This window comes from Fomitiporia mediterranea (genome assembly GCF_000271605.1).
Source record: "Fomitiporia mediterranea MF3/22 unplaced genomic scaffold FOMMEscaffold_1, whole genome shotgun sequence".
In the NCBI taxonomy this organism is placed as follows: Eukaryota; Fungi; Basidiomycota; class Agaricomycetes; order Hymenochaetales; family Hymenochaetaceae; genus Fomitiporia; species Fomitiporia mediterranea.
The window spans coordinates 783,580-809,245 of NW_006760386.1; the positions used below are offsets into that span (position 1 = coordinate 783,580).

The 25,666-nt window shown below is 45.6% G+C and overlaps 10 protein-coding genes across 10 annotated transcripts; 4 read left to right on the forward strand and 6 right to left on the reverse strand.

Moving 5' to 3' along the window:
• Window positions 1-664: 664 nt before the first annotated feature.
• On the reverse strand, window positions 665-2,167 carry FOMMEDRAFT_16050 (uncharacterized protein). Its single transcript, XM_007261240.1, has 2 exons — window positions 1,379-2,167; window positions 665-1,311 (listed from the first exon to the last, which is right to left on the reverse strand). The coding sequence occupies exon 1, from the start codon at window positions 1,743-1,745 to the stop codon at window positions 1,434-1,436; it is 312 nt and encodes a 103-aa protein (XP_007261302.1). The 5' UTR covers window positions 1,746-2,167; the 3' UTR covers window positions 665-1,311; window positions 1,379-1,433.
• A 207-nt stretch (window positions 2,168-2,374) lies between these two features.
• Window positions 2,375-3,551, reverse strand: FOMMEDRAFT_143794 (uncharacterized protein). The gene is made up of 2 exons (XM_007261241.1): window positions 2,702-3,551; window positions 2,375-2,645 (listed from the first exon to the last, which is right to left on the reverse strand). The coding sequence occupies exon 1, from the start codon at window positions 3,288-3,290 to the stop codon at window positions 2,739-2,741; it is 552 nt and encodes a 183-aa protein (XP_007261303.1). The 5' UTR covers window positions 3,291-3,551; the 3' UTR covers window positions 2,375-2,645; window positions 2,702-2,738.
• Window positions 3,552-3,735: 184 nt separating this feature from the next.
• Window positions 3,736-4,957, forward strand: FOMMEDRAFT_115543 (uncharacterized protein). The gene is made up of 4 exons (XM_007261242.1): window positions 3,736-3,945; window positions 4,026-4,440; window positions 4,538-4,588; window positions 4,691-4,957. The coding sequence occupies exons 1-4, from the start codon at window positions 3,807-3,809 to the stop codon at window positions 4,719-4,721; spliced, it is 636 nt and encodes a 211-aa protein (XP_007261304.1). The 5' UTR covers window positions 3,736-3,806; the 3' UTR covers window positions 4,722-4,957.
• A 1,174-nt stretch (window positions 4,958-6,131) lies between these two features.
• FOMMEDRAFT_100544 (uncharacterized protein) lies at window positions 6,132-7,087 on the forward strand (the record flags this gene model as incomplete). Its single annotated transcript, XM_007261243.1, has 5 exons — window positions 6,132-6,298; window positions 6,357-6,462; window positions 6,536-6,751; window positions 6,829-6,933; window positions 6,989-7,087. The coding sequence occupies 5 exons, from the start codon at window positions 6,132-6,134 to the stop codon at window positions 7,085-7,087; spliced, it is 693 nt and encodes a 230-aa protein (XP_007261305.1).
• Window positions 7,088-7,294: 207 nt separating this feature from the next.
• FOMMEDRAFT_115546 (mitochondrial carrier protein) lies at window positions 7,295-8,914 on the forward strand. The gene is made up of 5 exons (XM_007261244.1): window positions 7,295-7,433; window positions 7,530-7,656; window positions 7,815-8,222; window positions 8,305-8,611; window positions 8,676-8,914. The coding sequence occupies exons 1-5, from the start codon at window positions 7,405-7,407 to the stop codon at window positions 8,741-8,743; spliced, it is 939 nt and encodes a 312-aa protein (XP_007261306.1). The 5' UTR covers window positions 7,295-7,404; the 3' UTR covers window positions 8,744-8,914.
• Window positions 8,915-9,239: 325 nt separating this feature from the next.
• On the reverse strand, window positions 9,240-10,598 carry FOMMEDRAFT_137699 (SAICAR synthetase; the record flags this gene model as incomplete). Its single annotated transcript, XM_007261245.1, has 4 exons — window positions 9,240-9,733; window positions 9,833-9,988; window positions 10,061-10,289; window positions 10,425-10,598. The coding sequence occupies 4 exons, from the start codon at window positions 10,596-10,598 to the stop codon at window positions 9,240-9,242; spliced, it is 1,053 nt and encodes a 350-aa protein (XP_007261307.1).
• Window positions 10,599-10,742: 144 nt separating this feature from the next.
• Window positions 10,743-12,716, reverse strand: FOMMEDRAFT_100551 (cysteine proteinase). Its single transcript, XM_007261246.1, has 4 exons — window positions 12,086-12,716; window positions 11,855-11,989; window positions 11,467-11,768; window positions 10,743-11,397 (listed from the first exon to the last, which is right to left on the reverse strand). The coding sequence occupies exons 1-4, from the start codon at window positions 12,295-12,297 to the stop codon at window positions 10,925-10,927; spliced, it is 1,122 nt and encodes a 373-aa protein (XP_007261308.1). The 5' UTR covers window positions 12,298-12,716; the 3' UTR covers window positions 10,743-10,924.
• A 46-nt stretch (window positions 12,717-12,762) lies between these two features.
• On the forward strand, window positions 12,763-14,966 carry FOMMEDRAFT_16057 (uncharacterized protein). The gene is given in 3 exon segments (XM_007261247.1): window positions 12,763-12,782; window positions 12,795-13,226; window positions 13,316-14,966. 2 exon segments carry the CDS (start codon window positions 13,006-13,008, stop codon window positions 14,547-14,549), a joined length of 1,455 nt encoding a protein of 484 aa, XP_007261309.1. The 5' UTR covers window positions 12,763-12,782; window positions 12,795-13,005; the 3' UTR covers window positions 14,550-14,966.
• A 290-nt stretch (window positions 14,967-15,256) lies between these two features.
• Window positions 15,257-16,333, reverse strand: FOMMEDRAFT_16058 (uncharacterized protein). Its single transcript, XM_007261248.1, has 6 exons — window positions 16,288-16,333; window positions 16,252-16,253; window positions 15,953-15,973; window positions 15,821-15,891; window positions 15,553-15,691; window positions 15,257-15,474 (listed from the first exon to the last, which is right to left on the reverse strand). Exons 1-6 carry the CDS (start codon window positions 16,288-16,290, stop codon window positions 15,426-15,428), a joined length of 285 nt encoding a protein of 94 aa, XP_007261310.1. The 5' UTR covers window positions 16,291-16,333; the 3' UTR covers window positions 15,257-15,425.
• A 5,154-nt stretch (window positions 16,334-21,487) lies between these two features.
• FOMMEDRAFT_74824 (OPT oligopeptide transporter) lies at window positions 21,488-25,245 on the reverse strand (the record flags this gene model as incomplete). Its single annotated transcript, XM_007261249.1, has 25 exons — window positions 21,488-21,623; window positions 21,682-21,742; window positions 21,809-21,945; window positions 22,007-22,100; window positions 22,154-22,155; window positions 22,212-22,285; window positions 22,341-22,370; window positions 22,434-22,456; window positions 22,514-22,813; window positions 22,867-22,953; window positions 23,007-23,036; window positions 23,092-23,252; window positions 23,326-23,445; window positions 23,497-23,528; window positions 23,586-23,608; window positions 23,666-23,710; window positions 23,784-23,797; window positions 23,861-23,911; window positions 23,985-24,041; window positions 24,182-24,257; window positions 24,327-24,461; window positions 24,522-24,666; window positions 24,732-24,893; window positions 24,959-25,058; window positions 25,136-25,245. Coding segments are annotated over 25 exons (2,205 nt in total), but the record flags the coding sequence as incomplete, so codon positions are not given.
• Between the last annotated feature and the right edge of the window lie 421 nt (window positions 25,246-25,666).

The following is a 25,666-nucleotide window of genomic DNA, read 5'->3' on the forward strand; positions in this document are numbered from 1 at the left end:
TCAGGTCGATTATTATTGGATTAAGGAGGGCGTGTCGAGTAACTGCGCCTGATGATTACAGCAGTTGATGCGCCTGATCCACCTCACGTAAACAAGCGATTGCGGTGCAAGGCTCCGCATGTGCACGAAAAGATAAATGAATCTCTCTGGACGAATGACGAGATGCTTGCATGATTCTGAACTCATCATTGTCTAGTTTGTCTAGTTATTTGCTCTTGTTTGGTGTGTTTCAACTTCCAATCTTTGACTCTGAGGTGATCATAGGTCTGGAAAAATCTTAAATTAATGTCTTCCACACTGGATCTTCAATATATGCAATTTTCATGCCCTTACCAATAATTTTAAAACTATACTTTATTAGAACATCAAGCAAATCATTATTCTGACCAAACTGTCATCTGAATATCGAAATACAATTTCCACAGTTATTTTCTATCGAACCACGCCCATCCAGTTCCTGGCAAACCTCGACCTTCGTGTACCTGACAGTGACACCACTTCCAGTCAATTCTAATTTTAAATCACAGATACTGGAACACGAGAACATATAAAGTTTAACAATTTCATTTTGAAAAGAGCAATTGCAATTGCATCAATTCGAGTTATTACACAAATTCTATGGAGTGCCAGCAACTTCATGACAACAAAAAATTATGTTCATAGAGGGAACGTGAAGAAGAAGAAAAGAACCCGTCAACGATACTGAGGAAGGGAAAGAAACGAGAGAAACGGTCACAGACCTAGTGTTTCTTTTTAGGGACCTATACTAGGAAATATACCATACCATACCATACCAGACTCAGACAGACACAAATAAAGACACGAGAAATGAATATCTCAAAATTACACAGAAGGAAAGAAAACGAGAGGAGAAAAGTGGAAGGGAAGAGACAAGAGAAGGAAGGAATCGGTCCAGATACAGGTATGATGAGCAGAATACTAAGACGAGGCGGGGTGAAAAAAAGGATTGCATGCGACAAGAAAAGAAATAAATGACAACTTGTCAGTACTATTTCATTGACAAAGGAGAGCATATAATCGACACGTGGGATACTTACTACAACACAGAGTTGACAGCAGTGGTAAGTTGACGACACGATGAGATAGTTAAAAACATGCAAGGTTGAATTGAACTGCAATTGGATTGGATTTGGGTTGGATTACGGTGGTGCAGCGTGGAGATGGAAGGTGATGGATCGTCCAGTCCCAGAAATTTGGCGATTTCGTTTTCGGGGCGTGGACGAGGTAAACGAGAAAGGAAAGGATGTCCGGAACAGAAAGCCGAAGAGGCAATTTGGGTTTTTCGAAATACTGCTCGCGGGAGACGACAGTCATCAGGATCAGCGTCCATGCATGCCAGACAAGTTCAAGTACTCACTTAATACTGACAACATCAAGAGAAGAAACCGGTCCGACAGAAAATCAAACAACCTCTACTGCGCCTTAGCTTGCGCACTCGGCTTCTTCGCATGCTTCGTCTTCGGTTTCGGTGTCTTCCCACCTTCACCATTCGAACCAGGTGTGGTCGACACGTTCACCGGTATAGGTCCCAATAACGGTTTAGCCATATCCTCCAATGGGCTCCGAGCGAGTTCTCTCAACCTCGCGGCATATTCCTGATCGGATACAGATCCTCTACCAGTTGGCACGAAGGAGACTGGGCCTGTGGGCTCGGTGTTGCTGGCGGGTGCTGCGAGCCAAGAGAGGAATGCGTCGACTGAGTCAGAGGGTGATAGAGGTGACATGGCGATTTAATGTGTTTAAGGACAAATTATGCGTGAGATTTCTCGTCAAGTCTCGTTGCGAGTCGTTGCTGGATGGATATATCTCCTGAGACTCTCCGAGCCTTTCTACTTAATGTCTCCTTGTCGTCGTCGTGGATCTTTATCAGTTTCTCTCGTTTCGTACGTCTCGCGTGTCAAGTGGTGAGATGAGTACGGGAGAATGCGTGCGTGATGTGACCCAAGGACTAGATGGTTCCACGAGACGGGGATGTCGTAATGTGGACGAAAGTTACACTGTTGTAGTGTATGTATGCGCTATGTTGGTACCTATTCGTTCCTGTTGCACGCAACGTGTATATGCGCCACAGGTCAACCTAGCAGAATCTAAGAGACGGCGATGGACACGGTCTGCTCGTCAAGAGCGTATGATGGAGGGAGGCAAGCAACAAAAGGCAAGGGTGGAGTGGAGCGCGTATAAGAGAGTGCATCTGCCGCGTCAATCGAAAACAGAGGTTCCGTCCATCAATTCTAGACCACTTCAGGCCCCACTTGCCTATTCAGTTCTCCTATGACACCTTCTTGCTTATGTAATCACTCTCCTGGGTAAAATCATCTCCACCTCGGGCATTTCAATCAGGCAATTCACAATACGAGGTCAAAAACGAAATGTTCATATGCGGTAGCTGAATCATCCATTACTTCGTATCCGTACTTTTCACTGCTCAATCCAATACATAAGTAGATGGGGAGTGCGGGAGAATTATGAAGAGAGAAGTCTCTGGAAAGGATATAGAAGGCACGAGGCAAAAGTGGAGCCGGTACTGCAGATTAATCCTACACAAGCGTACAGAGAGGATGGATGGAAGATATAGAATCGCCGATCAAAACAGACACATACAAACGATTGGAGACGAGCACTTTCTGTTTCGGTGACGATTAACTCCGGCGGAACAGTAAAAAAGCGCATATATCCACACCTTTTGCCCCCTTTTCTTTTTCTTTCCTTACTTCCTTTCAGCGAAGCCTGAGAACTGGAGCGGTCTCGTGTTCTTCGGAAATTGCATAAGGCGAACGACGGCTCATCGTACCGTGTGCCGGCTCCTGGCTCACTGGAGTTGTCGATGAGCCCGCTGAAGTCTCTGAATCGAGCGAGTCGATTGAAGCGCGAGATAATCTTTGCAGTTCCGTCGCTTTTGCCTTTGTCTTCTTTGCGGACGAATGTGCCCTCCGCCGGCTTGTTTCGCATGGGTCGGTTGGGAGAAGCATTAGCGAGGCGTTGACGACACCGGGCACCAGGATGACGGGTGCGAAAGAAGAGGCTGCGGAAGACGTAGACATAGTAGATGATGTCGATGAAGTAGATGCGTTTTGAGAACGGCGCATATGTCGCTCTGCACGTTTGCCAGCCGCCGTTTTGTTGGCAGAGGTTTGTGTGTTTGACGACGATGGCTGCTGTGCTATATCCGCGTCGTTGTCGTTCTTGTTAACATCGCTGCTCGGGCTTGACCCGTAGAAGCGGCACGTGGATGTCAACCACGAGAGGAGTGCTTGCAAATATGAGGTCATCGTTGGCGAAAAGTGAGACAAAGGGAGTTGAAGTGTCAGCGTCAGCTATATGCAACACAAACTAAGTGCGCGGAAGAGTGGAGGGAGAAAGCTAAGCGAGTGGTGCACTCGGCAGGCTTATGAGGGAGGAAGAGGAAGAAAGAGAGAGTTCGAGGGTGGAGACGGAGGAGGAAAAGCCCAGGCCAGGACTGAGTGACTGTTCGCTACTTTTTGAGTGCCACCTCTCCTTTCGGAGGGTCGATTGTAAAATGCATCGCGCGGGAGTAGTGTACGGCAAAGCAGAAATGACCCGAGGGGGTCGCGTGCAAAAAGCTGCAGGAGCGGTTGTACTGATTATATTGCAAGGAGGAAAGTTTGCGTGATGACGAACTTGAAGTCGAGACGCGTGATGCAACTCGATCTTCGTTTTACGTCGCAAGTTCTCCCTCCTCCCGATGACTCACCGCTTTCCCCGTCCCTGTCCTTCCTACTCTCAACTCCTTGCTCACTAGATGGTCTCGATTTCTGCTCTGGCAAATGGCAGATCAGTCAATTACCAACTTGAAGCCGAGCACGCCGCCCTGGCCATCCCTCTACGACCCGTCTATTGATCTCCTTCGGATCTCAGGCAACGAGGCAATCCAGCCAAGAGGTCATTACCTCAATGACGCCAATGGTCGGCCCTTCTCTTCCGTCCCTTGTCCAATTGCAGCCCGTCCTTTAGAAATTTACACTCTTCTAATCTTTCATTTGTAGACATCTTCCGGTTTACCCTCTACTGGACCTTCGTCTTCTATCTCCCGTTCTTCGTCCTCTGCGGTGTCCTCGCATTCCTCAACATCGCCTTCGCACCCACACTTCACCACTCTGCTTATCTACGTCATGAAGAGCAACAACAGTATGAATCTTTCCCTCTCGTGAACACGACACCACAAACGGCAGCCTCGCCTACATCTGCAACGGGTTTTGTCCCAAAGCCTAATGCTTCACAAGTATCAGCATCACGGCGCACGCCGCCAAAGGTTAACCCGCACCGTACTCGTGCTACCTACGCCGTATTGGTTCTCCTGATGTATCTCGCCGCTGGTCTCCTAGGTGCCGTCGTCGGCTCAGCAGTCATCGGATACCTTCTCGCGGCACTCTACAAAGCTGGACATTTCAACATGTCTACGTGCGTCATTTCCCCTATCCTTTGCTTCTTGTAATCGTTCCTTCATCTAATGAGAGCTTCTATGTGTCAAATCTTAACTATTGTGCTACGTATACAGATGGATCCCACCGCTGTTTGCGTTAGTCCAAACTCTCGTTGGGATACTGGGGTGGGTTCGAGTTCTTTCGTTCTGCTCGTGGGGTATATGCGAGCGTTCCGCCTTAGGCAAAGTGCAAGACTGATTAGAAATTTGTGTTCTTCTTGATTGTAGTGTTTATCCGTCTCTTGCCGAGATCATATGAAGTCGGGTTCTCTTTTGGTGGCTTTTGGGTCTGGGTGTTTGCTGGGTACCTTCGTACTCCCTTAGGGCACTTGGTTTCGCCCGACTACTTCGCATCTTTCAGTCATCTTATCCTGTTAGTTTCTGTGCTCTTTCGGGTTGTTACACAACTTATAATGATCCTTGCACAATCGCACTCCTGTATATCTACAATCAGCTATCCTCATCCTTTGTCTGTTAATTCAGTCTCATTCTCACCAAGGTCCGTCCTGAAGCGTCAAAAGAACCGAAAACCGAGAGGTCGGCTCAACAAGCTATGTGGAGCCAAACAAGCTATATAACTCGAGTATGTTGTTCTAATCGTCAATTGAGTTTGACGCTACCTACGTCTTTGTTTATCCAGGCCCCCTGCCATCTCTTGTTCTCTATCTCAATGTGATCTACCATGTTTATTTCTCCGCTATGACTTCATACGCATTCTTCAGGAGAACTACCGTTATCAGTTATCGTCATCTAATATCCCAGTTGCTCCTTATCTCCCATATCTCGACTACTCTCAGAGTTATCTTAACTCAATCCGAGGTACACACGTAGATGCTCAGATAGGAGCCGTTCATGAGATAGTGATGGTATGCGTTCTTGCATGGTTTTAATTAGGTCTCCGCGGATCATCCTACAGGAGGATAACGATAAGATTGTCTCGATACGTTGTGAGCTTTCTCACTCTTTGCAGAGCTATAAGCTGTACGTGGGACACAGATGAAAGGTGGCTATCTCGTTTCGTTAGGCAGTATTAATTGTTGGATGAGACTTGAATGTCTTGTCCTTGTGAACACCATATATAGTTTTTTTTATTTTCTTTTAGTAATGCATAACTATTGGTATTACATACTGAAAGGTTAGGTGTTTACTTATCAAGGGAGTTAATGGATTTCTTCTTCGATGGTAAGGTATAAAGGTGATGGGCCTATTTAAAAAGGATGAATTCACGAGAAAGTAAATAAAATATATATAAAATAATTGTATTATCTTTTTGCAAATACCCATTGAAACAATTTGTAGGAGCAATGATAGAACGAAAACAACTAATTCATTAGTTAATGTGGTGGCAATTTAACACTCTGTGTATTTTTTAATTTGAGAAGATGCAAGAATTGAAGAAATGACCAAGAAAGACGTGCAGAGTAGTAATGTAACTGCATACCTTATGCAAGTTACAAATACCTGAATATAGTTATTGCAATTTTTACAAATTTTACACTGTACTCGTCTCGAGTGCTTTATAACAATGTTATTTTTTTCCTCTTGATTTCGTTTGATATTGACATGCTTCGCCAGTCGTGTTGCCAGTGGACGCGTTTTCAAAGTCCGCACGCGACGGATGCGCGTGATCCGTCGCGTCGCGTTCACACTCGTGCTTCTTGAAACCACCATGTCTACCGCGTCAGGCAGTGCCAACACAAACACAAACGCAAACGCGTCGAAATCACTCAGTCAGAGTCAGAGTGGACAGCAGCCACAGGGACAAGGAAGTAGGAGATGGACGCATTTCCATTCTGCGTTACAGCTTGCGATTCAGAGGGCGTCACATAAGTGGACGTGAGTTTCGGGTTGTTTTTTGTGTTCATGTGTGCTTTGTTGATGGGGGTGGTGTTAGATACGAGGATTTCTCGGAGTGCTTTGAACTTTGGTGTAAGGAAGAGCCTGATGGCGCGTCAGGCGTGTATAATACCATTTCGTTGCATATGGAGAGACTCATCACCGTACGTCCCTTTTCCTTTCCACACTCGGCGTCACATAAACGCACTATGACTAACATAAGTCTCACATATATAGGATGCATGTGAAGAACTCTTCGAACGATACAACGCACGCGAGAACATTGACAAACTCCACGCCGTCGTAACAGAAGCACGAGAGCGAAAACAGGCTGGTTTACCGCCTGGTCCAGATACTTGGAAACCGAACCTTGAACCAAGGACCGCTGTGCGTGCGCGTACGATTCCGATATTGCAAAGGGAGAAGGCGGCGTTGGAGAAGAAGTTGGGTGCGGTACGTGAATATATTATTACCATTCCTCTAAATAATGAATTCGAGAACGTTGTGTTGTTAATGTGTTGACCTAATAGATGGAGGAAGAGAACTTGGAACTACAAAGAGAGATCATTGATAATGTCGATGCGATGAAGAGGAATGTCGATGAGGAGCAGCGACAGTATGATTTCCTAGACGAGGTGTGTCTGCCCAATAGAATCGGATTGATTTTATTCTTATGCCTCTTACGATTAGCTGGACAAACGATGGCACTCGTTGCCAATTGAAGACATGCAGGAGCTGGCACTTCGAAATGCAGAAACGCTGGCGTCGCAGACGGCCTCAGCGTCATAGGATTACACAGAGCTGTTTTGACTAGTTTTATTGGAATATTTCGTGTATTTTAGTGTAATGAGTCGAGCACGTTTATGCTGTGATTGGCTGAGCGTGATGACGGGACTCTAATCGGACCGCTCGGGCAAAACAGACGCGGCGATTCCCGGCCGGCCGCAACAGTTTTGTTGGCGCGTCCTCACCGACTTTGCGCTCTCTCACTTCCACCGACACCTCCCAAGTGTCTGCCTACCCCCACTCAAGCCATAGACGGGTCTTTGGCCATTGCTCCTAGACTTTTATTCCTATTTCTAATTCCCTCCCTCTAATAATTCCCAATGGCATCAGAAAAGAAATGGGACGCCCGGTAAGTTCATTCCACCTTACATCATTATCTTTTTCTTTTACTGAGCTGGCATGGACGTTGTTGTTCATTTCATGCTTTTCGTTTCGTTTAATCCAGCTATTTAGACCCTAAGGCCCCTCATGACATCGGCTACTACTCGAAAGCCCTCATCGGTGGTGCCCTTGCCTGTGGTGTCACCCACGCTGGCATCACTCCTCTTGATGTAACGAAATGTAACATGCAGGTTCGTTTCTTCTTCATTTTGTTCATTTTGTGCCAAGTTGTGTGCCCATGGCGCTCTGATGTTCGGTGTCTGCTGTCATTCGTGGAACAACAGCACATTTTATATCTCGTTCGCGTTATCGCCACACAACCACGCTGACACGAAAATATGTTTTCTAGGTGGACCCGAGCAAATACAAGGGCCTCGTTTCCGGTCTTAGGACTCTCGTAGCAGAAGAGGGTTCAACGGGTATCTGGAAAGGCTTCGGCCCGACTTTCGTCGGTTATTCGTTCCAGGGAATGTTCAAGTACGGTCTCTACGAGGTGTTCAAAGACGCGTACTCCAACCTTGCTGGCGAAGAGAATGCACAGAAATACAAGTCTCTCATCTGGCTCACTGGTTCAGCATCCGCTGAAGTCTTTGCGGATATCGCCCTCTGCCCGTTCGAGATGACCAAGGTCAAAATTCAGACGTCACCCCAGGGCACGTTCCCCACTGCATTTGGTCCAGCCCTTGCTAGAATGAGTGCGCTCAAGGCGGAGACTCGCTACCCCTTCGGCTCAATCGGCCCTCTCTGGTCGCGTCAGGTTCGTTTATTTCAACATTTTCCTTGAATCAGTAAAATCACGGGTACAGATCAAAATCGCTGACGTATTTCTCCGATGACAGATCCCATACACGATGGCCAAGTTCTTCTTCTTCGAGAAGATCGCCCAGCTATTCTACACACACGTTTTCACGAAGCCGAAGAACGAGTATGGTAAGAGTACGCAATTGGGTGTTACGTTTGCGTCGGGTTACGCTGCTGGTGTTGTCTGCGCGATTGTTTCTCACCCTGCGGACTCGCTTGTATCGCAAATGGGTAAGCAGTCGAATAAGGGGAAGAGTATTGGGGCGATTGCTAGTGAGGTTGGAGCTATGAACTTGATGACGAAGGGTCTTGGCACTCGTGTTTTGATGATTGGTACTCTTACTGGTAAGTCCGTTCTTTTCCCCAAATGTTACAGTATTTTCTTAGCCTTTCCCCCCTTACCCTATAGGCTTCCAATGGTGGATCTACGACTCTTTCAAGACCGCCATGGGCATGGGTACTACGGGTGGCAAGTAAACTGCGACGACGACGGACATACCCTTCACCATCATCACCCTATCGAAAACTCCGCGCATTCGTTGCTTTTGGCATCCATCCCTGTCACATTATGTTGCTATTGCATTTTATACACTTTGTCTATTGCGCTTTCTTTCAATAGACGCTCCAATAGAGCTTCCTTTCTACTACGATTTGTGTGTGTGCGTGTGAGTGGTTAGTTCGACGACCTCAGCGTCACGGTGCGAAGAGCATTCGACCTCATATGTTTGCCCGAGCAAAGGTAAAGGAGTATTGTTTGGAACACAGTCGACACATTTATCCTTGAGTTGATCTCGAATGAAACGGGTTAAGGGATGCCATACTCTCGTTTCAGTGATAAGGACGAGAATGTAAGCTGCTCTTGTTCAACCATTGTACTACCAAGGCCTTTACTATGAAGATTAATAAAAAGATACATCTACCCTTGTTGTACCTTATCCCAACCTAACTTTTGCATATATGTATAGCGTCTTTGTTACCCAATAAGCATCTTAACAACCTCTGCATACCTCCTCTGTGTACCCTCAATGACTTCAGGTGTCATCTCCCACCCTTCTCCTTCTTTTCCCGTGGGACCGGTTTCAAGACCCTTACGAAAACCGGAAGAGAGGAGCCAGTCACGGAGGTATTGTTTGTCGAAGGAGGGTTGGGGATGGCCGGGTTTGTAGGTTGAGAGGGACCAGTAGCGGGAGCTGTCTGGTGTTAGGGCTTCGTCTATTAGGAGGAGGGAGTGGGGGCCTTCGGGTGTTGTGACTTTTACGGTGGGAGCAGTTGAAGAGGAACCGGGAGAGGAAGGAGAGGGGGAGGAGGAGGAGGAGGGGGAGGAAGGGAGAGGGATAAGGCCGAATTCGAACTTCGTGTCTGCGAGGATGACTCCGCGCGAGAGTGCGTAATTGGAGGCTTCGGCGTATAGTGCGAGTGCGGATTGGGAGATTTGTGTGTAGAGGTCTTCGCCGAGGAGCTGTTTCGCTGCGTAATATACAAATATAAGTCGAAGTAAACGTCAGTGTCAGTAGTGGCGCTCAAGCAGACATAGGTAGACGAGTTTCGTGTTTGGGTAGTGCTGACCTTGTTCGGGAGAGATATTCTCATCGTGCTCTCCTTGTTCAGCCTTCGTCGACGGTGTGAAGAGTGGTTCGGGGAGCTTTTGAGACTCGATGAGGCCCTCTGGTAATGGAATACCATGTACAGTCCTAGATTTCTTATACTCACTCCACGCCGAACCTGTATAAATATCCCACTTCAGCATCGCTGATATTCGCTAGTTTTATAACGCGTATCAAAGGGAAGTTGCACCTGTAAGATAACCTCGTACAATAGCCTCAAGCTTAACGACTTTCGCCTTCCTCACGAGTAACGTCCGTCCGCTGAGTACGCGGTCCCAGTATGGTGAGATCTGTGATTGGATACCGGAAGGCATGTCTTCGAGCGTTGATGCGATGAGGTGGTTAGGTAGGACGTGTTGGAGACGGTTGAACCAGAAGACAGACAGTTGGGTGAGGAGGGCGCCTTTGCCTGGGACTCCCTACATGTGTGAGTGGATGTATGCGTGCCAATATCGAGAATGGACGATAACAGCATGGAGATTATTGTAATTATTGAGTGAACATAGAGACTTTAGTATTAATACACTTAGATACAACTCAAGAATTACACGTACATTCTTCAAAATAACATCGAAGGCTGAGATCCTGTCTGTCGCAACGAATAGCAGGAACTCGTTCTCGCCATCTTTGATTTCGTATAGATCGCGGACCTTCCAGCGAGAGATGAACTTGAGTGTATTAGTCTCTGGAATTTTCGTGTTGATTACAGCCTCTGATGGGGGTGGCATGGTGGAGGGAGGAGATATGGATACGGAAAGAAAGAAAGACGGTCTAACCGAAATTTTTACGATATTGAGATAAGATTAGATGGTATAGATCAGGTGGCTGTGCACAAGCTTTGGACAAAGAATTCTCCTAAAATAAAACAGTAATCTAACGTACACAATACAGGTCTATACAGTAGAATATGTCGTAACGCATAATGCTGGGAGAGGTCATTTCTGTATTCATTATGGGATTTATGCATTATGGCATTGCATTTTGGCAGAGAATGACCATTTGGTTTTGAGAAAAAGTCATTCATTATGACATTTATACATTACCACATTATGCATTATGACATATTTGACTGTATCTTGAAGCTACCGCCATTCTTACTATTACTAAGCTGAGCAAGTCTCCCTTGGATGTATTTCTCCGCTCCCTTCGGTATGTCCATGTCAAATAATTCCCTCAACGCATCGACCCTCTCTTCTTCATTTGAGAACCCCTTAGCCCACTCGACATGATCACCCACCCTACTGCTTAGTTTAACACTAAATAAAATCAACCTCTTCATATGTCTCTCCTTCGGTTTATCGGACTCCAATTCCTTCTCCGAAGCCGGGTTCGTGTGGGTTGAAGGAAGGAATACATGACGGACAACGAGGACATTATCGAGGAAAGGACCGAATCCTGGACGCTGGCTGACCGCAAAGTTCGCAGCCTGTCGATCAATAGGGAATGTTTCATGTAGTGCAAACTGATAGACCGTCTGCCAGTTGGTAACGTACGTCCCACATCGATATTGAAGGTGCCATTCGAGGCCTGGGTCAACACCGCCATCGTCATCTTCGTTGTAGTTATCCTCTGCTTCTCGAGTCAAATGCGAGGTACGCGGTATGAGAGAGGAATCAGGATGTCGTCCACGGACGAGACGATGTTCTTCTGGTGGAGCAGCACCCCGGACGGTACTTCCTGCGCGGAGGAGAATGGGCCGTACGAGGCATTGAGCGCCAAAACCAACGTCAACGAGGTACGTATCCTTTACCCTCCTTGGAGGTTCTGGCTCGAGATATGCATCTTGTGAATCCGGGAGTTGGATAAATAGGACCATGTGTGACTGTGCCGTGAATTCGAGTAAGTCTGAGCCGGTGTGGGGAGGAGTTTGGTTTACACGTGCTGGTCCTGGGTACGCCCTGTATGACCAGTGAAATTAAATATCATCGCGTTCTTTTTTACTATACATATATAGCAGAGATACTCAGAAGCGAGTTATGCTTACCTGTATCCAAGTCCACGAAGTACGTTGAGCAGGAGCTCGTTTTGTCCAAAACAATAGGACCCGAACCCCTTTTTAGCAACTACAAGCCTTTCGAAGAGACCTGCCGGAGAAATATCCATCTCATGCTTCTCTGTGCTGGTCAGACATGATTACTCAAGTCAGTCTAATAGTCACAGGGCGGTCATCTGAAAGTGTAACGAGATTGTAAGCTAATCTATTGTTAGTACTCACTAATGCATAGGAGTGTTCTCGAAAGGGAACGTAACAAGGTGATGTTGCACCAGCAATTCAAGGTTTTCGAGTGTACATGGTACGGCTCCTTGCACAAATTCACCGCTACTATTCGGTAGGAATCCAGGGAAGCGAATGTGCGTGAGATATTGTGCTATTTGAGTGGAGGTATAAACGCTTTTGACTGGCTTGACCCTTATATTGGACACCATTGAGGTAGGTTCCAGATGTATTTAGGACAGATGACAATTCAGACTTCAGAGAAGCAACAAGCAAGTCCAAGAAAAATTAGAAGAGGAAATGTATTTCGTGGTAAAGCAAGTCAGATGATTATGGTATGGTAAGTAGATGAAATACCAAGAATTAATTTCATCGATTGACGCCAGGTCACTTCGCGGAGCTTGAATTATGCATACGATTGCGGATCAGAGGGACGGAAAGGCGGAAGGCCAAGAGCTGGTCAGCTGCTACTCGTGAGAGTACATCGTCATCGTGCACCTCCAACCGTACGGTATTTTAGCCAATGGATGGTCGTTACCTGTAACGGGACAGGCCAATGATTGGCTTGGTATCATGCAACATGTAGAGCGACATCAGACGCATTTGAGTTTCACGGCAGAATACAGTATGGCGGGTATCGCATCGCGGATACACCGCACTGCGCTCCTTATACTCCCACTCCAGCACCACGACTGTTGTGTGTACGAAGCAGCTTTTTCTGTTCGGATAGCAAAGTGGATTGGACTGAAGGGGGAATTTAATTCCAGGCGTAAAACTAGCACAACACTCGTGTCTTATAGTTATTCCGATTTCGCCCGAAGACCCTCCATTTTCGCTCACCTCTTGCCTTCGTACGGCCGCACACGACGTAGACGAGTATAGAGTATCTGTCCGTCATCCGGTTCGTTCCTCGCAAAGCTATGAAGAGCTGTCTAAAGCCATCACGAGTATCTGTCTCTACTTCTACCGCGCCTGCCTCTTCCTCTTCTGCCCACTCGAGCCCGGGTTCAAGTTTGAAATTCGATGCGCGCCCACAGTGGAAGCGCAATGTCAGCTTTCGCGAAAAATCCGAGGACGAAATACACACCGCGGACGACTGGGATAGGTCCCCGGTCGACGTTGCTGCAAAGCTAACTTATGGGTGCGTACTTTTCCCCAACGTTTTTTACTGCAAGTTTGGTTCGCTGACTTGTTTGGGCTTTTCGGCCGAAATGATTCCGCCACTTGTAGTGACATCCTCGAGCTCAAACAAATGCAAGTCGACACTGCTCGCGATTGTGCGCGTGCACAGGTAGCAGCGGGTGCGACGCCTCGTTATCTTACGAATGTTCCTCTCGGGTTGTTGCCACTACTTCCAGAGACGAGTGGCGGACCGGGCGCCACAGCACCTCCGACGACACCAATGTCACCTCGTGTGCTGTCGCCATCAGGCTCTCCACCAAGGCGTCCCGGGTCGCCTGGCAGTGGCAGTAAATCTATAGGATTAGCACTTGCGGAAGCATGTCTCTGCAAGGTGTTTAGCGCAGATACGGGCACACCTGCTGCGAACGCGTACGGACACAAACAGTCGTGTGCACTTCACCAACCTGTCGGCAGATCGAATGGATCGCCGGTTCCGAGAGCAAATACTTCACCGCAAGCGCCGTTCAGACTGAATGTAACGCACCAAATTCCTTCTCCACCAGATACACCTCCACGCGCGATGATCACGTCGATCCCGCCGCCTCCACCTACGTCGCGTGCTCGGAACTTCGCGTTCTTACCATTGTTGGATCCCTCCACGTCCTCCTCACCCTCTTCCACTCCTAGTACGACGCCGAGCGTGAGTAGCGCTAGTAGTCCCGTACTTTCGCCTCGCGTGACGTCACCTCCTCCTTCATCACCTGGACCGATGATAAGATCCAGTATGTCTTCGTCCACATCGTCTTCGTCTTCGGTATCATCGCCTGGGGCATATTCATCGTATGATCCCTATGCTGGTCGAAGCCATGTAGGTGGAAGTGCAACATTGGGGTTAGAGCGTAAACTCGGGCTAGCTTCGCACGACTTTGATTCCCATTCGGAGACCGATTCAAGCGCAGAAGAGGATAAGGATTGGCCTTCCGACTGGCCTGGACGACGCGTTTCCCTAAAAGGCCAGCAACACCAGCACCAGCACCGTCACGGCGCAAGCGATGGTTCAAGTACGAGTAAGACCTCAGATGCAAAGAAATCGTCAGCGCCAACTCTTCCTCCTTCTCCTCCCGTCGAATCTACTCCACTTCTTAATCCTATACCTGTTCCAAGTCCAAACAGGAGTAGTGGGCAAATGTCACCTCGAGCTGGTGGCTCGAAGACACTTGCCTCTTCGCCAAGTAGAACCTCACGGACTTCCTCTCCATCTTCGACTCCTTCTCAGGCTTCGTCGTCTTCTTCGCCTTCGAAAGCACACAAGTCTGGGTTTCGGCTTGTTACACTTGCCTAGAATTTCCGGCTTGTTACACTTGCCTAGAATTTCCTTTGGGTTATGTTTATACTGAGATCGATTCTATATCATCGCTGTCGACAGCCTGAACGCAATATTCATTTCGCCCTGGTGACTTTTGGAACGCCATGAGGACGGTTTGCGGTATGATACGCCTAATATGTTTATGGACTTGGATGTCGCTTTCCTCCCTGCCCTCCCTTCACACATACCATAGGATACATGTCAAAAGTTCTACACCTACATTTCAAACATATTCCCCTCTCTTCCCAAGACCATGTCCTGTTTCTCATTGTTGTACGGCATGGTTTTTATCAGCCCTCTCATTCTTCAGCATTATCATCTTTCGTCATCATAATCGCATAGCATTATTCTACAGATTTTGTTCCCATATTTATCTACAGTATCTCAGTTCTGGATCTCTTCTCTTCCCATACCTACAGACGAATATGACACGCTGGCCTGCTGGATGCGGGTATAAAATAAATTCGCGATGCTGCGAGATTTGTATATACATACTCATAGAATGCAGTCAACTTGCTATGTTTGGCAGCCTGTGCGCTAGGTCTTTTGCTCGTTCGTTTGGCTAGATCAAATCCAGCATATTGACTCAATTGTGAAGATCGCGGATACAGGTGATATCATTCAAAGTGACACAACAATCTGGTATAAAACGTCCACGAGCCAGACAGAGAAGATTGTTTGCATATGCATAAATTGGCATTGAGCAGTTCATATATTTTGTATGCGAGGTGCATGAGAGGAAGTAGTTACATGCGCTGGATTTCGCTCCAGTTGTTATTCCAGAGTTGATCAATGCAATGTCGTGCTAACTATGAAAACAGGGAGTGTGGGAAACATGGAAAGACAACATGCTTATGCCTCAGCCGCTTGGCGGCTCCTCTTCACAGCTGAGGTGTGCTCCCTGTTACCAGCAAGAACGATAAAATTAAAATCAGTGTCAATGAAGAGGTAAATGGGGCCGTGGGATAGACAGACGCACCTGAAACCATTCTTGAAGCGACGGGAGACGTGTTGGAGGTAGCGCATGCGGCCTGTGCCCGTCGTCTTGCGGCGCTTTGCTTTCACGCTCCAGTTGTATGAACGGATCTTTGCGGAGGGGTAACCGCACTGCGCGCAGGCTGTTGTTTTCATCGCAGTTACGAGGAACGTGGATACGATAGACGTTCGCATCAAACGGGACAGATAAAAAAGGAATAAAAATCGAACGTGAGTATAGATGAACAAGAATCGTGAGATAGGGTACGCACTTTTGTGCTGCTTGTGGAACGAACGGTTCCCGCAACGGCGGCAGAGGGTGTGCGACTTGGTGTGACGCTTACTGTTCGTTGAGATTGATCAGTTTTCCGAAAGTGCAACGATCTTGGAAGGAGTAGACGCACCCGAAGGATGATGTACCTTTGCGTCACGAATACAAACCGCAGGGATCACAACGATTTCATTCAGCTAATTAGTCTGGATGGTCAAGAAGGCAGTAATCGGGCGTGAACAGACCTTTCGTCTGAAAAGAAAAGAGAGTATCGTCAGCAATACGTCGTTTCTGCTGCTATACCTGCGGGACGCATGGCTCCAGCCATCTAACTCCAGCATGTTATCCCTCTCCAACCAAAGCAATCCATCCGTTACATCCCACTCATCCACTCGTTCACTCGTTCAATACAGCCAGAACCCAGCATCACACGTCCTGCATAGATAAAATTGGCATGGATAGACTCACCATCTTGTCGTTGTCTTGAGGAAGCCGGAATTAGTTTTCGTTATTGAATCGTTGCAGTCGATCGCCTCAGTGGTGAGCAAGCGTGGGAGAATAAGGCTGTGCAGGCACTCACAACTTTTCGATTCCGATGTAGGGCACCGACTGCATAACTCCCAATTCCCAAAATGCTGAAATTCCACAATGTCCTTAATTCTTTCACCAAGCGATAAATATCATTCAAAAAAGTTCAACTGACTAGCGACGATGCTTTGAGGGTGCAATAAAAAACCCGGACATTCCAGGACACCTCAGCTCGACAATTAAATACTACAGTTGAAAATACCTTATTGCATCACATTATAATGCATAAATTGAATATTGCATAGCTTTCTGCCTAATCCCGGCTTGGGATAAGGGAATTATGCACAAAAATAGTCTATTACATATTGCATCAAGATTTGTGAGAAAATTATGCAAAATTCTGAGCATTTTGGGAAATTAGACTGCTTACTGTTGTGATTTTTGTACCCAGAAGCCTCACATATTGTTCTCTGATGTACTTCAATACAAAAAGAATGTTTCTGATTGACATTTCATTGCTTACAATGTCTTTGATGCTGCTACAAGACCAAGATAGGGTAGCAAAGATCTCTTCATGATATGTGGGGGAAAGTTATTTGTATTGACTAGCTTTTTCTATCTTTTTGTTTCTACAGATTCTGACTGTATTTCCTTGTATTACAAACTATTTCTTGAGTTTTACAGTGATATACATGTTTACTGTACTTGTCATTGTCTTGGTTGTCTTTCTTGATGCTCTAAATATGTGCTTATTTTCTTGTCATAGTGTATATGTCTTCAAATAAATTGAAAAGTAATATTGAATTTGGGTTCCTAATTAAGTAATGTTTTCGCACGGTTACCATAATGCATATTGCTCATATTGCATAGGTCTGAGGCCTCTCCCGACGTTATGCAATAAGATATTTTCAACTGTATTATACTAGGCTCTGGTTATCAAGTCTGGTCCATAGTTCTTCCCTGTCTTATCAACTGTACTCTGAGCACAGGCTGGCCAGTAAAATTGCTACAGGGAGATGACTTTGGGTTACAATATTTGAAAAATTAAATTAAAATAATAAAATAAAATAAAAACTATGCCACTTCATGACCAGTTGAACCCGTGTGAACCCGTGAACTGGCGATCTAAATTGGGGGTGCGCTTTTCGGTTGTGCGACGCGTCCATTCCCACGGCCCCTAAGTAAGTAATTTCATCAGTTATGTCATCGTCTGGTGTGTCCACACTTTAGATAGTTTGCTGCGAGAGTGTTTTCTACTCTCCACCTGTAATTTAAAATTGTGAAAAAATAATTATAATAATTATAAGATGATAAATAAAAATTTTACAGAAGGATTAAATTTTTTATTAAAATTTGAGTGAGAAACAATAAATTTACACATAAAACTACTAGTATCTAAGTGAATAATTTTATTTACCTGAATTCCTTTTGTAATGCTCTTTGGAATAGATTTACATCATTTATGATTAACTTTAGAAGTGTTAATCTTGATTGGACCTGCAGGAAGTAGAAGCAGAAGATTTACCTCAGTCTTGCACATCCAGACATGCAAGATTTCAATACAGTCTGGTAGTTAAAAATGATAGAATTTGAAATTTTAATTTGTATGTCTACTGGTATGGCTCAAAAAATGCATATTAATTTATTAAAAAGTACTAACTACTAAATAATAGTCATGGTAGCTTCAAAATTGTGCAAAAAGCAATTAAATGGAGCAAGAAATCACCTTTGCCTTAACAAATTAGGCCCTCTACCTCCTCCTGTGCCAGAATCACACAGAACAAGGTCTTCAGCACATTCAGCCACAATATGCAAGCTTGAAAGAGTCTGTGCTAACGTCAAAACAATGTTGAAGATGCTTGAATGTCAAGAGGAGCTCACTAAGGATAACAGTCGGCTTATCAGCAAGTCGTGCAAGTCTAATACAAAGCACACAGCTAGTTCTAGTACTCTTACAAAAGCAGTCAAATCTGAAGGGCAAGATTCAAGAGCAAGGTGACTTACTGGAATCCAAGGATTCAGACTTAAAGCACACAACAGGATAAAAAACGAAGAATCGAAGTTACAGAGCAGCACGAAGCAGAAGTAACAGCAAAGTGGCAGAAGATCCAGGAGCAGAAGGACAAGCAGAACAGACAGTCAGAGTATCATGAAGAACTAGTTCTTGAGTTGGACAAAGATTGAGTGAAGGAACTCAGAGTACCACAGATGAAAGAACAATTAGAAAAACTACGGAATTTCGACAAAGAAATACCGAAGGAGAAAGAGATAGGGAAAAGGGACGAGAGACTCAAGGTATTGCCAGTGCTAGATGCGCTTGGTAGATACAAGAATTGCAATGTGTAAATTAATTCAATCACTCAATATACCAAAAAACTAAAGACACAGTCTTTTTCGCACAAGAAAAAAGCTATATAATATTAACTTTATGCCTTTAAATCCTTTATATTCAATTAAATATGAGAGTAGTAACATGTGTATATTAAGCACTGTATATATACACTTAAATCCGTCTATTTTCACACAAATTTGATATTGTTTTTTTAAAAAAAGCATACATTATATTTAATATGATACAAAATAATGAAATATCACAAATTAAAGTCTAGATTTGCTCCGTTGTATTTTTTACATTAAATACAAGGGAGGCGGACGCTCTGACCGCCACATTTCGACCAAGAATGGTAATTTTTCGAATTCTGCTCGGACGCGTCTCATAACCAAAAAGCGCACCCCCATCTAAATGTCATGCTTTTCTTTCAGTCTCATTATCACCAGTGTATCACTGGGGTTTGCCAGAGTTTGACTGTTCATTTCTGTCTTGCAAGTATTTTCTTTTTTGTAGCCTTATTCGGACATTGTGGATAAATGGACCGTATGAACAGGCAGCACTGATAATCTCATAGGTACTCACAGTTACAAGGACGATTAACTTAAATCACAACTTTTGTACAGTATATGCAATTTATGTTATGGGGCACACGACTTGCTCCCCTTGTTGGTGTGTCGTTATTGAATCCCCCCTTATGTTAGACAGGCACTTAACATAGGAGCAATTTGTAGTATTTAAGTTTCTTACTCACGACATGCAACATTTCAGATTCATATACGTAAATCATGGCGGGAGCGTAAATGCACGACCGTTCCGAAATTTATGCCAGGGCATCGATGAATATACGTTAATTGAGTTAATAAATCCCGATCATGCATGCGGGAAGAGGAAATCCAGAATGTATTTTGTGCAGCCAATTGCTCATGCTCAGTGAGAGTCTGAGTCGCGTGTATTCTCACACAGGCTATGAGAAGCTTTGGATAAGCTTTGTCTTTGTCTTATTGCACGCGACTCAAGAGAACTAATGCATCTCGGAGAAAAGTTGGGTCCGTGAGGATGGAAGATGGCGCTGTGTATGTTATGCATTTCCAATTGATATGATACCAGTTCATTCATAAGATAAACAGTAATGCCAATAATTGAGTTTGCCCTCGTTTAATTTAGCATTATGCTCGGACACATGGTTTTAGTATAAATGATCAACATTACAAGTATAAATATAAATATAAATATACCTAAAAATACGAGAAACGGACCTCCTCTCTTATCAAGGGGATCAACAAACGTCAGAGATAACGAAATCGAAATCAGATATCTATCCAAAGCATATGCACATTGAATGTTCTATCCGAGAAACCCGGCCGAATCAAATGCATCTTGCTTGTTTTCTTGAACGTCTTTGATAAACACATGCTTGTATACGTTTACGCAGGTACGTATTGTTCCGAAATACAAGGAAGTTGAAGGAACAGCACACTAATCCGACCAGGTTTCTGGAAAGCGGGAAAGTTCTGTTTGAGTCAAATCGCTGATTAGGATCAAGATCAGCCAGCAACAGCAACAACAATTACTTGATTTACTAGGTGTACGTGTTCATTTCCTCTTTCCACATTGCGCACCGAAGATACCACGCTCACCACTTCTGACTTTCCCGCGTCATCACTCTCAAATATATCATGCTTCGTCGCTTCGCGGCTTCTCCGGACTGTCGAGCGATCCATGCGTATCCTCTCGCTTCTTTTCTTGACCCTATCCGAAGCATCCTACTACTATGTGTGGCATTACTGCTTTTGGTGAGCTTTGCAAACTTAGAGCAGTATTGGTGGAACGGGAGTGTATGCGCAAATATACACGTATTGATGATTGGTAGCTCGAGTGAATACACAAGCATGAAGTGCTCACAGCAAGAAGCTTGTGTACATCGACGACTGGTATATAATTTTAGATGCCCTTCGAAACCAAGAATAAAATGTGTATATTTAGAACCGAAAATGCACTAACCTAGAAATCGAAACAAACTAATGCATACAAATAAGGTGCTGAAAAACAAGCTGTAGGTCATATTTTCTGACAAAGGGCGTGAGAGAACATCACTTTTATATCATTTGTGTCGCAACTAACAATAAAAAAACAAGGTCGTCGATACAGATACCAGTACAACAAGAAGCAACGATGTAAATAGCGAGACAACACATGAGACAAAGAGTCGGGATTCTAGGTACCAAGCAGAGTCGTAATGCGTGAAAGAATACAGAAAAGAATTCGTGACAGGTCAGAGCGGAGGGTAGTACTGCGGGTCGAAGTCGGATACATGTAGTCGTGAATAAGGAAGGTGAGAGGTAGGAATGGGAGGCGGAACAAGTAATGAATCGTATATGGAAGACATCAGTATTAATATTAATTTTCGTTGAGAGGGTTTAATTGGTGGTAAAGAGTGATAGGGGGAGGTGAGTGATCGGAGAGATGAGATGAGGTAACCGAGAAGGGGTGGACGGATATACAACAAGAAATACATCAACTTCAGCAACAAATAACACAGCATTTCGATATTTATATGGATAACGAGTAGCCAAGATCAGAAAAGCCAAGAAAGCGAGTTGAAGAACTATGCGGAAGTAAAGATGGATGACGTATATACAAATGAGGATATGCGAGACGAAAGAAACGGGAAATGACGAAAGAAAAGTAAATCGATGTAGATGTACATATAAATTTATTTGCGTAAATGGAGAGATACTACCACTTTTCCGGGCTAACACCAAATTGATTAATTAAGCAAATGAGTAACGCGAAGTCTGTGAATTAAACCTACCCAAAGGTAAACCCCTGCGGAACCACGCGGTTGGCAAGCGCGTTCCAATCGGCCGTGTTTTTATATACGGTGTTCCCCCACCACGCTTGCACGGTGTGGAGCCCGATATTGTTATTCTGCGGGAACTCGAGGCTGGGAAATTGCTCAGTTGTGGCGCAGAGGCCCAGAAATGTGTCCCTGAGAGACTTACCAGAAGAAGATAAGTAATGATCCTAATGCCACGCTCGAGTCGAGCGCAGCAGATAGTACGTCTTCAAATTCGCCAAATGTCAGCCCTTATTATTCTCCTTTGAGGAAGTAGAGAACAGCTGTCTCACAGTTATACTTCGCCCACCACGAAAAATGCCTTCTCCGTACAAGGTACTGGAAAACGAACGCAACGATCGCCCAGGGGACGTAATTCACAGCCGTCGCAGGGGGGATTAGGTTTGTTCCTCCGAGAATTAGAGGTATACTAATTTGTGGCAGTCGGCGTGTTAATCGATCTTCTACAACAAGCCATCGACTCAACTCACTTGATGTACCGCAGGAACCGATTTGGGAAGCGTTTTAGCAGGAGGTATGTGATAACTGGAAGTACAGCGCCGATGATGAAGAAAAACATCAGGGCTAGAAGGCCTGTTAGACGTTGGTTTGAAGTGATGAGAACAGAGGTGTCGTACGACTATATAGTGGACATGTAAGAATGACAGCAGCTTGTATGTAGCTGAAGCGGCTCACTAGTAAGTCTGGCCCTTTGAAAACTGGTTGGAAGGGCCGATGACACCCCAGATGATACTAGCGGTGTAGAACACCTAGGCGAGTAGACAGATCAGTAACTAGGCGGCTTGTCACCAGTGGCAGATCTACCTCGATATCCGGGCAGATGAAGCGGTCAACCTTCCAAAACCGTCATGCAATTAGCCCTCAAACGAAGGGAAGTAAAGAGCTACAAGGTCGCACCTGATTTGGGCTACACATATCCGCTATTAACCCTTGAGTCAGTCTTGCACAAGACAGATTTGGGCATACAGTAAACTTACGGATATTCGAAAACATCCAAGTCTGTACGGCAAGATTTGTCGTCCCCGCAACAACAGTTCCCACAATTTGACACCAGAACATCGTTCGCGGAGGAACTTTCATGTAATGGCCTAATTTGAAGTCTGACGTGAACCTGAGCGCTTGGGAGACTCCGATGTATGTATATGTCTTGAACAGCATCATTGCAACGGGTCGTCCGGGGAGGACGTACCCAACAACAAGCTCGCTGATAACGTTTAATGCTATTTGCTGATTAGTAATGGCTTGGATGATGCCCACGGGGACGGTATACAAGAAAGCTAGTTGGCGTTAGGTGGACGTCCATGAGGTGATATGCGCTAATGAAACGCACCTATGAAAAGCGCAAGGCAGAGTGCCCAAACGGACATTTGTGTAGGCCAGACCTCGATGGAAATACAGCCAAACGCAAACATAGTTCCTAGAGAGAACTCATTAACAATATGTAACGAAACACGAGTCCAAAAGACGTACCGAATATTATCATATACCAATAATCGGGTACTGAATTATCGTAAAGTGAGTACAGTTATCATAGTCGGCGATAGAGGCCATATACCTTGTCTGTAGCTAGCCATAAGCCTCGCATGGATATCAGGCCTCTCTCCAATCCCGCCCTTGATCTTCACTAAGATGGACTTGCGCAAGTAAAGTATCGTGTGAACGATAGTCGCGGAGATACTAGCGAAGCTCAACCCATACGACACCGCAAATGCCGTTCTAGGCGGGGCAGGAAGGGAAAAAGAACCAACGCCATTAGCTTTACCCCTGACGACTGAACAACTCTGCTCACGGGAGATAAAGCGGACTATAATTATGGTACGCATCGACATCTAGAGTGTTCTCTGGTGTAAGGATCCTTTGGACATCGTATTGCTGTCCTTGGTTGTCGAAGGACAGCCTGGACATGATTCTATCGCCTCTATCAGTACGAAAAGAAGGTGGCCACAAGCGGCGAACTCACGGCATATACTGGCTGTTCCATACATTCGTGTACTAGTAGCTAAGTTAGTACTCTATGAAAGTAGGAAGCGGAGCCGAATTTGCTCTTACGTATAAGATAGGAGTCAAGATCCCTAATAGGCCCAAAGTCAATGTGCTGTTACGTTTCGCTACTGAGTTCGGGAACTCACAGAAAAATAAGATGAAGCCGACGATAATGTTGGCAGCCGCCCACCCTACGAAGAAGAGGCATATCAGAATTCAATCCAATCCAGACCCAGACCTATAGAGCGTGAGAACAAATCTTACATGGCGTTGCCAGGCTAGAGTGTCCAAAAGTTCAAAGTCAGATATGACAGGCAACTACGGCAGCTTCTCTCACTCACGGGCTCGAGACGTAAGCAATCTGTGCCCAATCAAACGTTATGATCGACATGCTAGAAGTAGAACGAACCAAAACTGTCTTGAGAACTGTCATACCAACAAAGGGTGTGAACAACAAAAGCTTACCCCATGCCACTTGCGTATCCAAACATTTGTTTCAGAGACTGAATAATTGAATGGATCCTGAGTCAGTGATATCACAGATAGCAACGTTCTGACAAGGATCTCTCACCACTATGTGTGCATGGAGATGTGTGCATAGAGCATCAGTAAGCATCGGTGTCTATGTTCAGCGCGAATTCCCGTGGTATCAGTAGTACGACTCACAGTTGTTGGGGGCGATCCAGCATACCCATGAGAACATTGACAGCGCGGTGAACAGATAACCAGGAAAGAAATCTTCGGAGATTCGGAAGCCGCAGCATGTCAGCCGTGTGCATCCCTTGCACATATGGTCGATGAACTCACAGTACACAGTCCCGACTGCCAAACAGACAGCGAAGAAACGCTCTCGGGACCAACCACCGCGACTGCCCATCCCAATGTACTCTTGGGAATGAAGAGTATTGAATAGAGCACATGTCACTAAATTTGCAGGCCAGACTAGAATGGAGCAGGTCAACATCAGTGACACTTGCCATGTATAAGAACAAAGAGACTTACTCATGGACGGAGGAGCAACGAGGAATCGCCGCGAGATACCTCCAATTGAGAACCCGATTAACTGGGTAGACATGACTAACATCCATTGATATGAGAAGTTGTATATCTGTCCATAATATACTCGCTGTACAGCCACGATGTCGGTCTATGAAGTATATGCAAGGTTATTCTTCAGCACATGGAACACAGAGCAAGCGGGTGCCGGCTTACAGCATACGCAGACCTCCCACCAACAGACGCCATAATGGTAATTATAACATGCTCCTTCATAGTGAAGGGACCTGGATTGAGAGAGATGCCGAATATCTTCTTCTCCGGAACGAATCGAGCCCATAATCGACCGACAGGATATGACAGAAGGACAGCTACAAGCTGCAAGGTCGAAGCAGAATGGACTGAGCGCGGAGAAAGAGGGGAAATGAGTGACAAATACTGACATTACTAAGGGCTACGGTCGGCCAGCGAAGTTGCATGAATTGATTGACACCGGGAAATAATATTGCACAAAATATCCCCATCGTCCAAGCCCGTAATGTGCTGCACGTAGACGAGACATTATTGTGAGGAACTCCTGATCGTAGCTGGGGTGGACAGTGAAGTGGACAAATGCGCACCTGGCAGGCATCTCCGGATCGTCGACATTTGACACCGCACATCTCACTTCCGGGTATGGCGAATCGTCTTCTATCTGTCCAACATCGTCCTCGAGATTGGGGTCGTCAAAGTAGCCGTCGTCATCGTATGCCTCGGCGGAAAGAATATTCTAAAATAATCATCCAACGAATTGATAAGCCCTCCCTCTGTGACCACTCAGCAACACGAGACAAATGCGCACCGTCCCCATCGCTGCTGATTCGTGAGGTAAGATGTGATCATCGGCGACGACCCCTCTAGCATTTGTTTCGAGGTCGAGTTCGTCGAGTTTGATATCCACGATGGAAACGTCGAGGTCGGACGGTGAAGGTGGGGGCTTCTCGTTTGAGTCTCGTGAGGAGCGTGATGCTCTTGCGAGATGAAGTATTGAAGACTTGAGAAGATATGAAGGGAAGGGAGAAAGAAAGGAAAGACTCACGACTCGCAGAAACGTCGCAGTAGTGTCATGATGAAATGGCGGACAGACTGCTGGAGCGGAGCAGATGTACGTG

What these genes read in the sequence shown, in the direction of transcription:
- FOMMEDRAFT_16050 (XM_007261240.1), bottom strand. Translation starts at nt 1,745, where the DNA reads ATGTCACCTCTATCACCCTCTGACTCAGTCGACGCATTCCTCTCTTGG.
- FOMMEDRAFT_16058 (XM_007261248.1), bottom strand. An exon ending in GTTCCACAAGCAGCACAAAA is followed by an intron (nt 15,692 to 15,820) that starts GTGCGTACCCTA and finishes TGAAAACAACAG; the next exon opens with CCTGCGCGCAGTGCGGTTAC. An exon ending in CGCTTCAAGAATGGTTTCAG is followed by an intron (nt 15,475 to 15,552) that starts GTGCGTCTGTCT and finishes TGCTGGTAACAG; the next exon opens with GGAGCACACCTCAGCTGTGA.
- FOMMEDRAFT_115543 (XM_007261242.1), top strand. Translation starts at nt 3,807, where the DNA reads ATGGCAGATCAGTCAATTACCAACTTGAAGCCGAGCACGCCGCCCTGG. An exon ending in GGACATTTCAACATGTCTAC is followed by an intron (nt 4,441 to 4,537) that starts GTGCGTCATTTC and finishes CTACGTATACAG; the next exon opens with ATGGATCCCACCGCTGTTTG. An exon ending in ACTCTCGTTGGGATACTGGG is followed by an intron (nt 4,589 to 4,690) that starts GTGGGTTCGAGT and finishes TCTTGATTGTAG; the next exon opens with TGTTTATCCGTCTCTTGCCG.
- FOMMEDRAFT_100551 (XM_007261246.1), bottom strand. Translation starts at nt 12,297, where the DNA reads ATGGTGTCCAATATAAGGGTCAAGCCAGTCAAAAGCGTTTATACCTCC. An exon ending in CTTCGTGGACTTGGATACAG is followed by an intron (nt 11,769 to 11,854) that starts GTAAGCATAACT and finishes CTGGTCATACAG; the next exon opens with GGCGTACCCAGGACCAGCAC. An exon ending in TGATTCCTCTCTCATACCGC is followed by an intron (nt 11,398 to 11,466) that starts GTACCTCGCATT and finishes GTGTTGACCCAG; the next exon opens with GCCTCGAATGGCACCTTCAA.
- FOMMEDRAFT_16057 (XM_007261247.1), top strand. Translation starts at nt 13,006, where the DNA reads ATGAAGAGCTGTCTAAAGCCATCACGAGTATCTGTCTCTACTTCTACC. An exon ending in GCTGCAAAGCTAACTTATGG is followed by an intron (nt 13,227 to 13,315) that starts GTGCGTACTTTT and finishes CGCCACTTGTAG; the next exon opens with TGACATCCTCGAGCTCAAAC.
- FOMMEDRAFT_115546 (XM_007261244.1), top strand. Translation starts at nt 7,405, where the DNA reads ATGGCATCAGAAAAGAAATGGGACGCCCG. An exon ending in TAACGAAATGTAACATGCAG is followed by an intron (nt 7,657 to 7,814) that starts GTTCGTTTCTTC and finishes TATGTTTTCTAG; the next exon opens with GTGGACCCGAGCAAATACAA. An exon ending in GATGATTGGTACTCTTACTG is followed by an intron (nt 8,612 to 8,675) that starts GTAAGTCCGTTC and finishes CTTACCCTATAG; the next exon opens with GCTTCCAATGGTGGATCTAC.
- FOMMEDRAFT_143794 (XM_007261241.1), bottom strand. Translation starts at nt 3,290, where the DNA reads ATGACCTCATATTTGCAAGCACTCCTCTCGTGGTTGACATCCACGTGC.